General features: G+C 35.6%; 1 protein-coding gene across 1 annotated transcript in view; it reads right to left on the bottom strand.

Moving 5' to 3' along the window:
* The window catches only part of LOC100376158 (plexin-A2-like), a 78165-nt gene extending 71498 nt beyond the window's left edge, over positions 1–6667 (bottom strand). Inside the window, exons 1-10 of the mRNA XM_085497508.1 lie at positions 6528–6667; positions 5980–6171; positions 5706–5897; positions 4610–4801; positions 4336–4527; positions 2966–3157; positions 2555–2746; positions 2036–2198; positions 1455–1580; positions 804–904 (exon numbers count right to left, since the gene is read on the bottom strand). Coding sequence (XP_085353634.1) covers positions 804–904; positions 1455–1580; positions 2036–2198; positions 2555–2746; positions 2966–3157; positions 4336–4527; positions 4610–4801; positions 5706–5897; positions 5980–6171; positions 6528–6667 — 1682 coding nt within the window. The remainder of the gene's footprint in view (positions 1–803; positions 905–1454; positions 1581–2035; positions 2199–2554; positions 2747–2965; positions 3158–4335; positions 4528–4609; positions 4802–5705; positions 5898–5979; positions 6172–6527) is intronic.
* Positions 6668–15503: the final 8836 nt, after the last annotated feature.

Below are 15503 nucleotides of genomic sequence, written 5' to 3'. Positions count from 1 at the left end.
TCCTTGGAAAGAAAAGATGTTTAATAATAAAGTTATTACGAGGATACCTCAAAATATGCGCTCAGACAGTATGCCGCGCATCGACCTCTGCTGCACATCGGCCAATACTCCAGCAATACTCTCTTCGTGCATACTTCATATAACCTCATATTATTATACATCTGTCACCGTAACGCCATAAGTGAGCTGTACACCACGCATCAACCTCCGTTGCGCGTCGGTTGATACTCCAGCTGTACTGTCTTCATACATACTTTGAGATATTCTCGTAATAACCTAATAATCTTAGTATTAAGTAAAAACAGTCTGTCAATACACAAGCGATATCTGGCTCCAGAAATACTTGATTTTAATGAAGTTTCAGCAATTCAGCCATCTTGAATCCATCATCATACAATTATATGAGCATATGTGTGACATGTATGATGATGATGTATATGTCTCAGTGTTGACAAATGTTTTAATCTTCAATGATCATCACAGATGAATTTATAATCTCATGATTACTTGTATTGATTTGCTGACTAACATCAGTTATTATATCACTATCATGTCACCACATCCACTGGCAAGACAAATCATATCAGCCATGCAATGACCATATTAACAGATGCTGCATGCAACAATCACTCACAATTAAGTCATTTCAAGTGATATAAACACAAAGCATAGTGATCTGACTGCAATAAAGTGAAATATGCAATAAAAAAAATGCATAGCCCAACTGTTCACATTTTGTTAACAATGTATTTTACACAGGTTTTGTATGCTGCATGGTACCTATACCTACATGTATGACTTACCTCTTTTCTAGTGTGCACCAGCCACAGTATGGATCCACTGATTTAAAACAGTCACCACAAGTTGTATATTCACTGCAGCTTTGGACAGGTATTTTAGAAATCTATAATAGTGACCAAGAAACATGACAGAGTATTACAACTGCATGTAGTATGCAGAAAATCAGTACATGACACAAGAATTGATAACTTAGGCAGACATCATGTTCTAATTCTTATAATCAAGGTGCAAGCATCCAGTTGCCGGGCTCAATATCACTCTTTTCTCAGTAGTTTATGTGACTCAATTTATGAACACATTTCATCAAAAAAGTTCACGACAGACTAGTTTAAATGATAATGCTCCATATACTGTTGCATATAGATTTAAAACAGTGCAGAGAGTGAACAAAAATGTGGAGTTGTCAATGGAATTATTCACATTTGACAGCATGGTTTGACTTCAAATCCTGAAATACTGAAGCTAGCCTGAAATGAAGGTCACTCTGTCTAATCACCCAATAAAACATAATTATTTGTTATAATCACTATAGGCCATTTGACATTTAGAGGTCTTCTAAATTCAATTATAAAATTCAGTACAAAATTCCTCACAATGCTTACAGTGAGTGATTTTCCAACAGACCATACAAAGGGAAAGGGAATGCAACTTACATTTGTCACAGTGAGAACATAAAGATGAGCGGCCGAATTATCAAACTTCATATCTGATAAAACTGGAGTCACATTTGGTAATGTAATACTACCATATTGATTGGTCAATGAGCTTTGGAAATGAATCTGTGAATATAAAGTACATTAAATACTGATTATAGATACATTCTCACTACCTGCTTAAATACAGAACTTGAAGGAACACAGTGTACTAGTTCTTGTACAGTGGTTACAGCAATGGATGTAAGTAGTGTATTGGGATATTCCAGTACACCAACCAAGGATTTCTTTGTATAGTAACCCTTACCTTCAGTATGTGTCCATCTTGTGTTCCTATAAACCCAACAGTGTGTTCTTGTACAGTGGTTACAGCAATGGATGTAAGTAGTGTATTGGGATATTCCAGTACACCAACCATGGATTTCTTTGTATAGTAACCCTTACCTTCAGTATGTGTCCATTTTGTGTATCTATAAACCCAACAGTGTGTTCTTGTACAGTGGTTACAGTAATGGATGTAAGTAGTGTATTGGGATATTCCAGTACACCAACCATGGATTTCTTTGTATAGTAACCCTTACCTTCAGTATGTGTCCATTTTGTGTATCTATAAACCCAACAGTGTGTTCTTGTACAGTGGTTACAGCAATGGATGTAAGTAGTGTATTGGGATATTCCAGTACACCAGCCATGGATTTCTTTGTATAGTAACCCTTACCTTTAGTATGTGTCCATCTTGTGTTCCTATAAACCCAACAGTGTGTTCTTGTACAGTGGTTACAGCAATGGATGTAAGTAGTGTATTGGGATATTCCAGTACACTAACCATGGATTTCTTTGTATAGTAACCCTTACCTTCAGTATGTGTCCATTTTGTGTTCCTATAAACCCAACAGTGTGTTCTTGTACAGTGGTTACAGCAATGGATGTAAGTAGTGTATTGGGATATTCCAGTACACTAACCATGGATTTCTTTGTATAGTAACCCTTACCTTCAGTATGTGTCCATCTTGTGTTCCTATAAACCCAACAGTGTGTTCTTGTACAGTGGTTACAGCAATGGATGTAAGTAGTGTATTGGGATATTCCAGTACACTAACCATGGATTTCTTTGTATAGTAACCCTTACCTTCAGTATGTGTCCATCTTGTGTTCCTATAAACCCAACAGTGTGTTCTTGTACAGTGGTTACAGCAATGGATGTAAGTAGTGTATTGGGATATTCCAGTACACCAACCAAGGATTTCTTTGTATAGTAACCCTTACCTTCAGTATGTGTCCATTTTGTGTTCCTATAAACCCAACAGTGTGTTCTTGTACAGTGGTTACAGCAATGGATGTAAGTAGTGTATTGGGATATTCCAGTACACTAACCATGGATTTCTTTGTATAGTAACCCTTACCTTCAGTATGTGTCCATTTTGTGTTCCTATAAACCCAACAGTGTGTTCTTGTACAGTGGTTACAGCAATGGATGTAAGTAGTGTATTGGGATATTCCAGTACACTAACCATGGATTTCTTTGTATAGTAACCCTTACCTTCAGTATGTGTCCATCTTGTGTTCCTATAAACCCAACAGTGTGTTCTTGTACAGTGGTTACAGCAATGGATGTAAGTAGTGTATTGGGATATTCCAGTACACCAACCATGGATTTCTTTGTATAGTAACCCTTACCTTCAGTATGTGTCCATCTTGTGTTCCTATAAACCCAACAGTGTGTTCTTGTACAGTGGTTACAGCAATGGATGTAAGTAGTGTATTGGGATATTCCAGTACACTAACCATGGATTTCTTTGTATAGTAACCCTTACCTTCAGTATGTGTCCATCTTGTGTTCCTATAAACCCAACAGTGTGTTCTTGTACAGTGGTTACAGCAATGGATGTAAGTAGTGTATTGGGATATTCCAGTACACCAACCATGGATTTCTTTGTATAGTAACCCTTACCTTCAGTATGTGTCCATTTTGTGTATCTATAAACCCAACAGTGTGTTCTTGTACAGTGGTTACAGCAATGGATGTAAGTAGTGTATTGGGATATTCCAGTACACCAGCCATGGATTTCTTTGTATAGTAACCCTTACCTTTAGTATGTGTCCATCTTGTGTTCCTAAAAACCCAACATTGTGTTCTTGTACAGTGGTTACAGTAATGGATGTAAGTAGTGTATTGGGATATTCCAATACACCAACCATGGATTTCTTTGTATAGTAACCCTTACCTTCAGTATGTGTCCATCTTGTGTTCCTATGAACCCAACAGTGTGTTCTTGTACAGTGGTTACAGCAATGGATGTAAGTAGTGTATTGGGATATTCCAGTACACTAACCATGGATTTCTTTGTATAGTAACCCTTACCTTCAGTATGTGTCCATCTTGTGTTCCTATAAACCCAACAGTGTGTTCTTGTACAGTGGTTACAGCAATGGATGTAAGTAGTGTATTGGGATATTCCAGTACACAAACCATGGATTTCTTTGTATAGTAACCCTTACCTTCAGTATGTGTCCATCTTGTGTTCCTATAAACCCAACAGTGTGTTCTTGTACAGTGGTTACAGCAATGGATGTAAGTAGTGTATTGGGATATTCCAGTACACTAACCATGGATTTCTTTGTATAGTAACCCTTACCTTCAGTATGTGTCCATTTTGTGTTCCTATAAACCCAACAGTGTGTTCTTGTACAGTGGTTACAGCAATGGATGTAAGTAGTGTAATGGGATATTCCAGTACACTAACCATGGATTTCTTTGTATAGTAACCCTTACCTTCAGTATGTGTCCATCTTGTGTTCCTATAAACCCAACAGTGTGTTCTTGTACAGTGGTTACAGCAATGGATGTAAGTAGTGTATAGGGATATTCCAGTACACTAACCATGGATTTCTTTGTATAGTAACCCTTACCTTCAGTATGTGTCCATCTTGTGTTCCTATAAACCCAACAGTGTGTTCTTGTACAGTGGTTACAGCAATGGATGTAAGTAGTGTATTGGGATATTCCAGTACACCAACCATGGATTTCTTTGTATAGTAACCCTTACCTTCAGTATGTGTCCATTTTGTGTTCCTATAAACCCAACAGTGTGTTCTTGTACAGTGGTTACAGCAATGGATGTAAGTAGTGTATTGGGATATTCCAGTACACTAACCATGGATTTCTTTGTATAGTAACCCTTACCTTCAGTATGTGTCCATCTTGTGTTCCTATAAACCCAACAGTGTGTTCTTGTACAGTGGTTACAGCAATGGATGTAAGTAGTGTATTGGGATATTCCAGTACACCAACCATGGATTTCTTTGTATAGTAACCCTTACCTTCAGTATGTGTCCATCTTGTGTTCCTATAAACCCAACAGTGTGTTCTTGTACAGTGGTTACAGCAATGGATGTAAGTAGTGTATTGGGATATTCCAGTACACCAACCATGGATTTCTTTGTATAGTAACCCTTACCTTCAGTATGTGTCCATCTTGTATTCCTATAAACCCGACAGTGTGTTCTTGTACAGTGGTTACAGCAATGGATGTAAGTAGTGTATTTGGATATTCCAGTACACCAACCATGGATGTCTTTGTATAGTAACCCTTACCTTCAGTATGTGTCCATTTTGTGTTTCTATAAACCCAACAGTGTGTTCTTGTACAGTGGTTACAGCAATGGATGTAAGTAGTGTATTGGGATATTCCAGTACACTAACCATGGATTTCTTTGTATAGTAACCCTTACCTTCAGTATGTGTCCATCTTGTGTTCCTATAAACCCAACAGTGTGTTCTTGTACAGTGGTTACAGCAATGGATGTAAGTAGTGTATTGGGATATTCCAGTACACAAACCATGGATTTCTTTGTATAGTAACCCTTACCTTCAGTATGTGTCCATCTTGTGTTCCTATAAACCCAACAGTGTGTTCTTGTACAGTGGTTACAGCAATGGATGTAAGTAGTGTATTGGGATATTCCAGTACACTAACCATGGATTTCTTTGTATAGTAACCCTTACCTTCAGTATGTGTCCATTTTGTGTTCCTATAAACCCAACAGTGTGTTCTTGTACAGTGGTTACAGCAATGGATGTAAGTAGTGTATTGGGATATTCCAGTACACTAACCATGGATTTCTTTGTATAGTAACCCTTACCTTCAGTATGTGTCCATCTTGTGTTCCTATAAACCCAACAGTGTGTTCTTGTACAGTGGTTACAGCAATGGATGTAAGTAGTGTATTGGGATATTCCAGTACACTAACCATGGATTTCTTTGTATAGTAACCCTTACCTTCAGTATGTGTCCATCTTGTGTTCCTATAAACCCAACAGTGTGTTCTTGTACAGTGGTTACAGCAATGGATGTAAGTAGTGTATTGGGATATTCCAGTACACCAACCATGGATTTCTTTGTATAGTAACCCTTACCTTCAGTATGTGTCCATTTTGTGTTCCTATAAACCCAACAGTGTGTTCTTGTACAGTGGTTACAGCAATGGATGTAAGTAGTGTATTGGGATATTCCAGTACACTAACCATGGATTTCTTTGTATAGTAACCCTTACCTTCAGTATGTGTCCATCTTGTGTTCCTATAAACCCAACAGTGTGTTCTTGTACAGTGGTTACAGCAATGGATGTAAGTAGTGTATTGGGATATTCCAGTACACCAACCATGGATTTCTTTGTATAGTAACCCTTACCTTCAGTATGTGTCCATCTTGTGTTCCTATAAACCCAACAGTGTGTTCTTGTACAGTGGTTACAGCAATGGATGTAAGTAGTGTATTGGGATATTCCAGTACACCAACCATGGATTTCTTTGTATAGTAACCCTTACCTTCAGTATGTGTCCATCTTGTATTCCTATAAACCCGACAGTGTGTTCTTGTACAGTGGTTACAGCAATGGATGTAAGTAGTGTATTTGGATATTCCAGTACACCAACCATGGATGTCTTTGTATAGTAACCCTTACCTTCAGTATGTGTCCATCTTGTGTTCCTATAAACCCAACAGTGTGTTCTTGTACAGTGGCTACAGCAATGGATGTAAGTAGTGTATTGCAATATTCCAGTACACTAACCATGGATTTCTTTGTATAGTAACCCTTACCTTCAGTATGTGTCCATCTTGTGTTCCTATAAACCCAACAGTGTGTTCTTGTACAGTGGTTACAGCAATGGATGTAAGTAGTGTATTGGGATATTCCAGTACACCAACCATGGATTTCTTTGTATAGTAACCCTTACCTTCAGTATGTGTCCATCTTGTGTTCCTATAAACCCAACAGTGTGTTCTTGTACAGTGGTTACAGCAATGGATGTAAGTAGTGTATTGGGATATTCCAGTACACCAACCATGGATTTCTTTGTATAGTAACCCTTACCTTCAGTATGTGTCCATCTTGTGTTCCTATAAACACAACAGTGTGTTCTTGTACAGTGGTTACAGTAATGGATGTAAGTAGTGTATTGGGATATTCCAGTACAGCATTTTCAGATACAGGATCTTTACCATTAACATACCTATACAGGCCACCAGTGGAACATTCTTCCTAATAAACATAGAAAAACTATTTAAATCTGATGCCGCTCAAAACTTGGTTACTGAGTACACTAGTGTGTCAATTTATGTTCAACTGAAACTCTAAAATTTAAATAAATCTACATTTGTAAATCAAACAAGTATCAGGTGTTGAACAGTAGTATATACATGTGGTCACAGTGGTTGCTATAGACACATGCCTTACATTGTAGGTGCTATGAACAAGAATGTTCATGTACTACAAAAAAACATGTCAAACCAATAGCATATGCATAAATACTGTCTCTGTCTCAGGCTAAATTTAGGAGAAATAAGCCCACTATTTTTAACTGAATGAAAAAAATAATGAATGATACTGGTATATTATGAACTTATTACTTGATTTGATTTCCCATCATGCCTAGCTTTTCAGTATTCAAGTTTATGTACAAATGTATGCTGCCCACAATAGTATTTGCTGCAGATTGGAGAAACTTAGCAGCAGTAGGCTGAAGCAGTCTGTCAGCTCGACTGGTAATTAATCACAATATTTAACACTAAACCAAACTATGCCAGTTACATAAGATAAATGAATGTAAACTTCCAATATACAATATCAGTCTCAATCAATTAACCTGTCGGATAAAATCTAGGAAGTGATCACACTGGCTTGGAAGTCACAAGTTCACAGAGTATACTTATAACTTAATGCAAAGTTTTTTAAATTGCATGAGAAAGATGACATTATGCAACTCATTGCTGATGACTAGGACAGATTACTGGAGTTAATATTGTTTATTCTTTCTGTCGCAATGATCATCAGACATAAGACTATGACCAAGTTTCCATTGTCCATGTTCCTGCCCTTAGAATCAAAGTAGTGCAATCGTGAAAGACTAGAACACAAAAGTAGAATTTTGGGTTTCAAAGCAAAAAAAACGTATAGAGCATCCCTAAGATAGTTAATAATAATATTAGTATTATTATTATTATTATTATTAAGCCTTTGGAACGACAACAAGAGCAAACAAAAAAAATTATTTAAAAAGAAAAGAGAAAAAACATACATACATGAATATATCTGAGACTGAATAAAAAAATTAAAGTTGAAAATTATATAAATCTCATGGTGAATTCATACAACTTTCATTTGCGTGTTTACAAAGATGTTTAAGAAATTTTTGTACCTCTTTAAAAACAATCCCCCGCAATTCATATTATTCCATGGAATGTTACCAAAAAGCAAATGAAACTTGGAATTCACACCCCGAGTGATCGAAATTAATTTCTTAGGTGGGATGTTGCATTGCATAAAAATAGGAAATGATGTACAGTGTACATCTTCTATGCCATTCATTTCAGTTTTTTGTAAAAGCTGTTTATTAGTTTGTGTTTCTGTCCCATAAACATGATCTAATCCATTAGAAACAAGTATTTTGTTTATATATTTTGGCCAATTCCTGATAAGCTTAAAGTTATATTTCTGAGATTTGTAAAACTCTATAAAGACAACTTGGGTCTACCTGCTATTGTCCTTATGTTGTTATAAGATGGGTACTTCAAATTTATTGAAAATTTGGAAAAATGTTATTTTTTTTAATAAAATAATTCTGTTGCAATCATTAAAATTTAAGTTATTAACTTTAGAGTTAACAGCCAAGTGTCAGTGCATGAATTAGGTTAATCAGGATCAAACTACATCCAGATATGGTCAGCATTGACCAATCAGTGTTGGTTTTACTTCTATTCGAATTCAGTTAGTTCATGTTTTTTACCACGTTCCTGTAGCAGTTGCACTTTTTATCGCTGTATTAGTGAGATTGTTTTGGAAATACACATGTAAACGGTATAAACGTTGGTGTATTATCACATTGTTATAACAAGTCATTGTTAATGACACAGTCCCCGTCCAAAATTTTGTGGTCTGACATATCAATTTGATGCTGATGAAGTCATTGAGATTAGATTAAAACCATTAATAGGAGATGGATTTTTAAAAAATTATGAATTGGACATTGGGCAGTCATATTGAATCAAATTACAAAATAATGCTCATGTTGATGTATCTATTGGTATACTGTCTTTGTAAAAAATTTAAACAGAAATGTTAATTGCATTCAAGAGAAAGTAGCATGGTTACCATGAAAAACAAAATGGCCGCCAGTCAGCCATATTAGTTTGAATCACAGAACAAATATGACATGCAACTATAACCCAATATGTATGTTCATCATACCAACTTTGATCCAAATCGGCCTAGTGATCTCTAAGAAACAGCTCCGCACATGTAAAAATTATGATTTTGTACTTTTTCATGAAAATTGGGCATTGGTCGGCCTCCAGCCATATTGAATTGAATCACAAAAATAATGTTGGTGCGCATGTATCCTTTGGTATACTATCTTTGTACAAAATTTAAAGAGAAACGTTCATTGCATTCAAGAGAAAGTAGCATGGGTACCATGAAAAACAAAATGGCTGCCAGTCAGCCATATTTGTTCGAATCATGAAAAAAATATGACGTGCACCTATAACCAAATATGTATGATCATCATATTAAGTTTGATCTAAATCGGCCCAGTCATCTCTGAGAAACTGCTGCGGACACGTTTAGGTGTCAGAAATAGCAAATTTTACATCCATATGTATTTTACACGAATATGTAAGACATTATGTATTGTCTTCATGTAAAGTTTGAATGAAATCCATCAATGGTGTCCGAGATATAGCTTTGAATGTACGTACGGATGGACCGACGGACGGAACGAACCCAAATTAATAGTCCTCGTTTTCGGACTTCGTCCGAACAGGGACTAAAAATACATAACCTATGTTTGTATTTATGTGATGCTATTCACAATTTGCTGCCGAGACCAGGATCTATCTCAACACTACAATGCCAACATTATCTGTCACTTAAAAATGCATTAAAGGAGCAATTGCTGTCTCAAACTAATTTTTACTTATAAGTACACATGTTTCGCTGTTCTATGCATTAGCAAGATTACTGCAAGTCTGTATATGCTATCAAATTGGATTGCAAATCAATTGTCATGTGACCAGATAAATTGTTTCTGAACGAATGTGTAGTGTATGGTTAGTAATTGAGAGTGAATAACAGATTAATCTGGTATCAACAAAAATCAGATTTATTAAGGTAGAACCCTACTCATTAATGCAAATACCCAGAATTTGTTCACATTGCACTAAATTGTATTCCAGGACAATATAAGTATATTGACATAAAAAAAAGTTGGGGGTCACCAACTTAATTCTCAAGAAAATGATAGTTGCATTTTAGTGGATAGTGGCCATTTTGTTAGTATTATGACGATTTTACCATAGGTTCCTATGTCAGAAATATTATGCCATATCTCAAATAATAGGCTGGCTGTGTTCTACAGAATTGTTTTAAAAACAGCTATTTTTGAAAAAAATATTACTACCGGTACATGTAATATTAGAAAATATTAGTTTCTCAAAATATGTCAATGTTACACACAAAAGAATGCTATTTTATGGTGCCATGGGACAACATCTTATTCATTGTACATAATAAACCAATGAACATTGTCATGGAACATTGTTATTGCCATTTATGACTAAATTTCTAAAAAATTATTAGTAAGCTTCTACCCTAAAATGTACAATCTTATATATTGTCACAAACTTTATTAGTTCTATTGGCTATTTTTCATATTTATGCAATGAAATCTTGCCATTCATGAATTCATTTGCAGCCAATTATATTTATTAATTTGGAAGATATTCCCACAAATAAACATAGGCAGGAATTATGATGAATGTGACAAAAATATGATAAATAATACATTTGCAAAAAACAAGATTTTTGATCTGATTATGAAACAAACTGACATGGAAATGTATTCTAACGTGTCAAATATAAATGAAAATGGTGCATTCGTCTTCAACATATAAACTGTAGTAGTACATAAAGTACTACCTGTAGACACATGCAACGGATGAACAGATTCGGTCCAGAGGGTGCTAAAATATGACTTTGAACAGATGGAGAATGAAAGTAAGTCTTTGTTTCAAACTTTGTTTTAAAGGAGATTAAAAAGTGATGCATTTGCCTAGCAAACATATGTATTAGTTTTTCAATTGACTTATCATACATTCATCATACCACAGTGGCTTGTTACCTATGACTAAAATGATGTATTATTAATCCAAGTGGTGTCAACTACATCCCTGTAATACATGTAGTACCCAGAGGGTGTACATGTCATCGGCACCGCTTTGATTAATAATACATTGTTTCAGTCATGGGTAACAAGCTACAATATACTGAAATCACACACCATGTCAGAGGTCATATTTATTGTCACACACAGCAATAAGATCGTGCAAGATCTAGTAAAGATCACTTTTTATTGTTTAGGTCACATGATCAGCACATTTGTTAAAATTAAAATGGTGGTAGAATGATTGTTTTGTTGTTGTTGTTGTGTTGTACATTGTTTTGTGTACAAATTCTGCCATGAAAATTATACTTTGGTCGCTTTTGTGAAATCATTCAAATGCTATTATAATAGACACTTCCATCCAGTCTATGGTGATATTTTTTTTCCAGCATCACTTTATTTTTGTCAAAGATAAGCATATCTCAAACTGAGTAATGAGGTTTGTCACAATAGACCATTTTCCGTACACTGCGAGAATCACGCGTTATGCGTGAAATCGAACGTAAAAACAGGACAAACAAAGGTCATAGCGTCGTAGTCGCGTCAAACATCGCGTGGGATTCGACAAACGCGAAAGTATTTTGGGGACATTTCTATGCTTAATAATGTGCTGTCCACATTCAATGATAGGCAATTTCGATTAAATAAGGGTATTCGGAAGCAATATTCCTCTGTCGAAGATCGGCCGGTCAATGTAAGCTGCGAAATAAAGAAATTCTAGTTCAACATCAAATCGTTCGATTTTGCGGCAGACGTTCGACGCGCGTCTTTCATGCATCTCGCGAGATCTCGCAATTGTTCGGAAAATCACCTATTGACACATTTGATGATCCACATGAATACACCATACGTACAAAGTGTGAAAGCAATTGGTATAGACACATCAGATATATTTTTTACTACCTTATACTAAAATAGGTTTGGATATTTAGAGTACTAACGAATTAACGGTTAGACTTAAAGTACACCACGAATATTCACTTTTGAGATATAATTTTTGGTATGTGTTGGTTCTTGGATATTTCATCTTTGTCATCCTGTACTTCATTTAGTAATTTAGTAGTTTGCGTAAAAAAGGAGAGTTTTGCAATTTCGACATCAAAAATGCCTTGGCTTCGTTATTTGCTGAGGGACGGCCTCTTAGGTATGTGCTAGCTCTGTAACTTGAAGCAAATGAACCTAAAAACATAAGGTAATCAAACAAAAAAGACAAAGAATCACTGTTACAATGCTGTACCATTACTTTCACCATCCTACTACAGCCAGATCTGAAGGCCTTTGCCGCATTCTGGCCATGTTGTGTGGCGCGTATCGCGTGGACGGGTTTCATGTTCTCTGCACGTAATAAGCTCGGTTATTAAGCATCCTTTATTGGGGATGCCCGGTGGCCGAGGGGAAGACGTGTAGTGGCGTGAAGCTAGGCGATTAGGTGCCGTACGCGAGCGCCGGTTCGAGTCACGCACTCAGTACGTATTTACTATAATTAGACATAGTCTTTACCTTGCCGTTTATTCGGTGTTATTTGCAAACAAAAAAGACGTTGTACTAAAGTCCAAAAAATATGTTCAGAGTCTTCACTTTTTCATAGCATAAAAACGATTTGCTCCCTCACTTATTGTGACACCCTCAAATCAACTGATTTCCATGCCCTTCAAGAGTCAACAATGGTATATTCCTCCATTTTACGCCACGACTCAAAACAGTCTTTTCTGCTTGACGTGTTCATTTGCCTTCAATTACGTTTCAGTGGCTGTCACTGTCGTCTCCTGAGTCTTGTCGATAACATTTTGGTTCAAATTCACGTAGCTATCGCCGAGAAAATTCAAGAAATCCTTCATTTCTTTGTCAACTAACATGCCTGAAATCAAATTAGCATAACAATGCGTTCGACCATTGTCACCATTTTATTCGACAGCTTTCCACACCAGTGCCACACCACATACAACTAGAACATTTAAACCTTTGTTGGGAAATTCACGTGCATTAAATTGCGTTTTTAAGTCGCGTACCCTAAATTGCATTTGAGAGTCCCTCAAGTATGTTCCAAAGACTGCAGTCGCATGAGAGATAACAAGAGCATTGATTCTTTATTTATTTATTTATTTATTTATTTATTGCTTCCCTTTTGTAACAGGGGCTCACTATGTAAACTACGAGCTGCACCAAATAAAAAATACATTTCACTCAAAGACTTATGAAAAAAAAAAAAAAACTTTTGATAGACAAAAAGAAATTAAGTTACATGAACTAAGATAACAAAATATAACAACAACAAAAAACATCTAAAAGTAGCAACAACAACAAAAAATAAGAAAACTAAAAAATAAGAAGTACACTGGAAAAATATTAAATATTATCTGTATACCTCTTTTTACTGTCCATGGCATCAACTAAGAATTTTTTTGTAAAAGTATCAATTTCGTCACACAGGACTGAATTATACTGCCTTGTACTGTCACCCAGGATTAAACATAGCACTTCTTTGTTTGCTATGAAGTCTTTATGTAAATTTATTTCATTTTTGTTACATAGGAGCATTTCAATCCCTTCCATTAGAGTTTTTCTCTGTGCTGAGAAACATTCACAATGTAATATGAAATGCTCGTGTTTCAGGTTCCTTTTTGCAACATGGACAGATACAATCATTATTATCCCAGTTTGCCCATTTCTTTTTCTCATATGCCAAACAAGAGTGCAGGATCTTGCCTTGAATTTTAATTGGGTGCCCTTGAAGTTGGATAAAGAATTTAAATATTTCTCACAATATTTTAAATTTGTTTTAAATTTTCTATAATGGACGAGACTTGATTTCTCTGCCATTTTTTGTTTCCATTGAATCTCGTCACTTTTTACAATCAAATTTTTAATATTTCTTTCAGACAGATTAGTGAATTGACTTTTGTTTATCTTTATATTTCTTTCTATATCTTCAATGCTATTTAGCCATGGCCAGGTCTTAATCAGATTATTCTCTTTAACTGCTGTTAGTTTATTAAAAATAATTTTTGACTATCTGGTTGATTCTATTAAACACAACCTCTTGTAATAATTCAGTTTTAATAAACTGACTCTACTTTTCATAGTTATCCACCCCAGGTCCCCTAGAATGGCTTCATTTGCTGTGTATCGACAGCAACATGCTCCTAGAATAAACTTTCCCACTGTACGTTGCATTCTTTCTAATTTTTCCATATCTGTTGAACTAAGTATTAGTAACTCACAGGCATACTCTAAAGCAGGTCTAATAATGTGGTTCCACAGGGATAAACCATAATCTACTCTATTTACATTGCCATGGTTACCAAGAATTGATTTCATAATGGGGAATAACTTGTTAAACTTTTCAGACATTTTTTGTACATTGTGTATGATCTGACAAGTTACGTGTAATCCAATAACCCAAATATTTATACTCAGAAGCTTCTTTTATCTTTGAGTTCCCAATCTGCCAATCTTTGTTTTTGTTAACTTTCTTGTTAATGATCAACACGTTTGACTTTTCCTCATTAATTGTCATCTTCCGTAGCTTGCAGAAATGGTTTGTGACATTTAACATGGATTTGAGTTGGACCTCATTTGGTGCAATAAGCACCACATCATCAGCAAAAAACAATCCATTTATACAAATTTCATCTAATTTAACACCAAGTCGTGAATCATCTAACAGTTTTTTGAATTCATTCATATAAATTGAGAATAACGTTGGGGCTAAAACACATCCTTGTTTTAAACCCTCATTCTGTGTAAAATAATCTGTTTCAATATCGCCAAATGATACTTTACTTTCAATATGGTTATATGTATTTTTTATTATACGCCATAATTTGCCCTTTACACCATTCTGCCATAAAGCATACCATAAACCTTCTCTCCAAATGCTGTCATAAGCCTTTTTAAAATCTAAGAAGGCAAAATATGTATGCTTTTTCTGGTGTTTACGAATTGAAGCTATCCCTTTTAGAATGAACACTTGGTCAATTCGTTTAAATTCATAAAGGAGTGTGTCATTTGAGGCCTCACTGATCACTGCGTTTCCCGGAATCTATTGGGTGCTATCACCAAGGTAAAAAGTCTCTCACCCCTTGGTTGTTATCACAGTTTTTTTGACCGCCGGAGAGATTCAAGTTCAAAATTTTGGTCCCCAGGTGCCTCTGAGTATCCAAATGTTCTGCCTAAATATGTTTTCAATGAAAGAACTAAATAGGTAGATAACAAATTATTAGTTGTCCGAGATTACATCACGAATGTTTGTTCCCGGGAGTATGTAATACAACTGAATTCACGTTCTAAATTCATAAAGGTGTGTCATTTAGGGCCTCACTAGTCAC

The sequence above is a fragment of the Saccoglossus kowalevskii genome, chromosome 3 (assembly GCF_978046115.1).
Source record: "Saccoglossus kowalevskii chromosome 3, keSacKowa6.1, whole genome shotgun sequence".
In the NCBI taxonomy this organism is placed as follows: domain Eukaryota; kingdom Metazoa; phylum Hemichordata; class Enteropneusta; family Harrimaniidae; genus Saccoglossus; species Saccoglossus kowalevskii.
The sequence above is the reverse complement of the archived record's forward strand: the minus strand, read 5'-3'. Positions and strand labels throughout refer to the sequence as shown.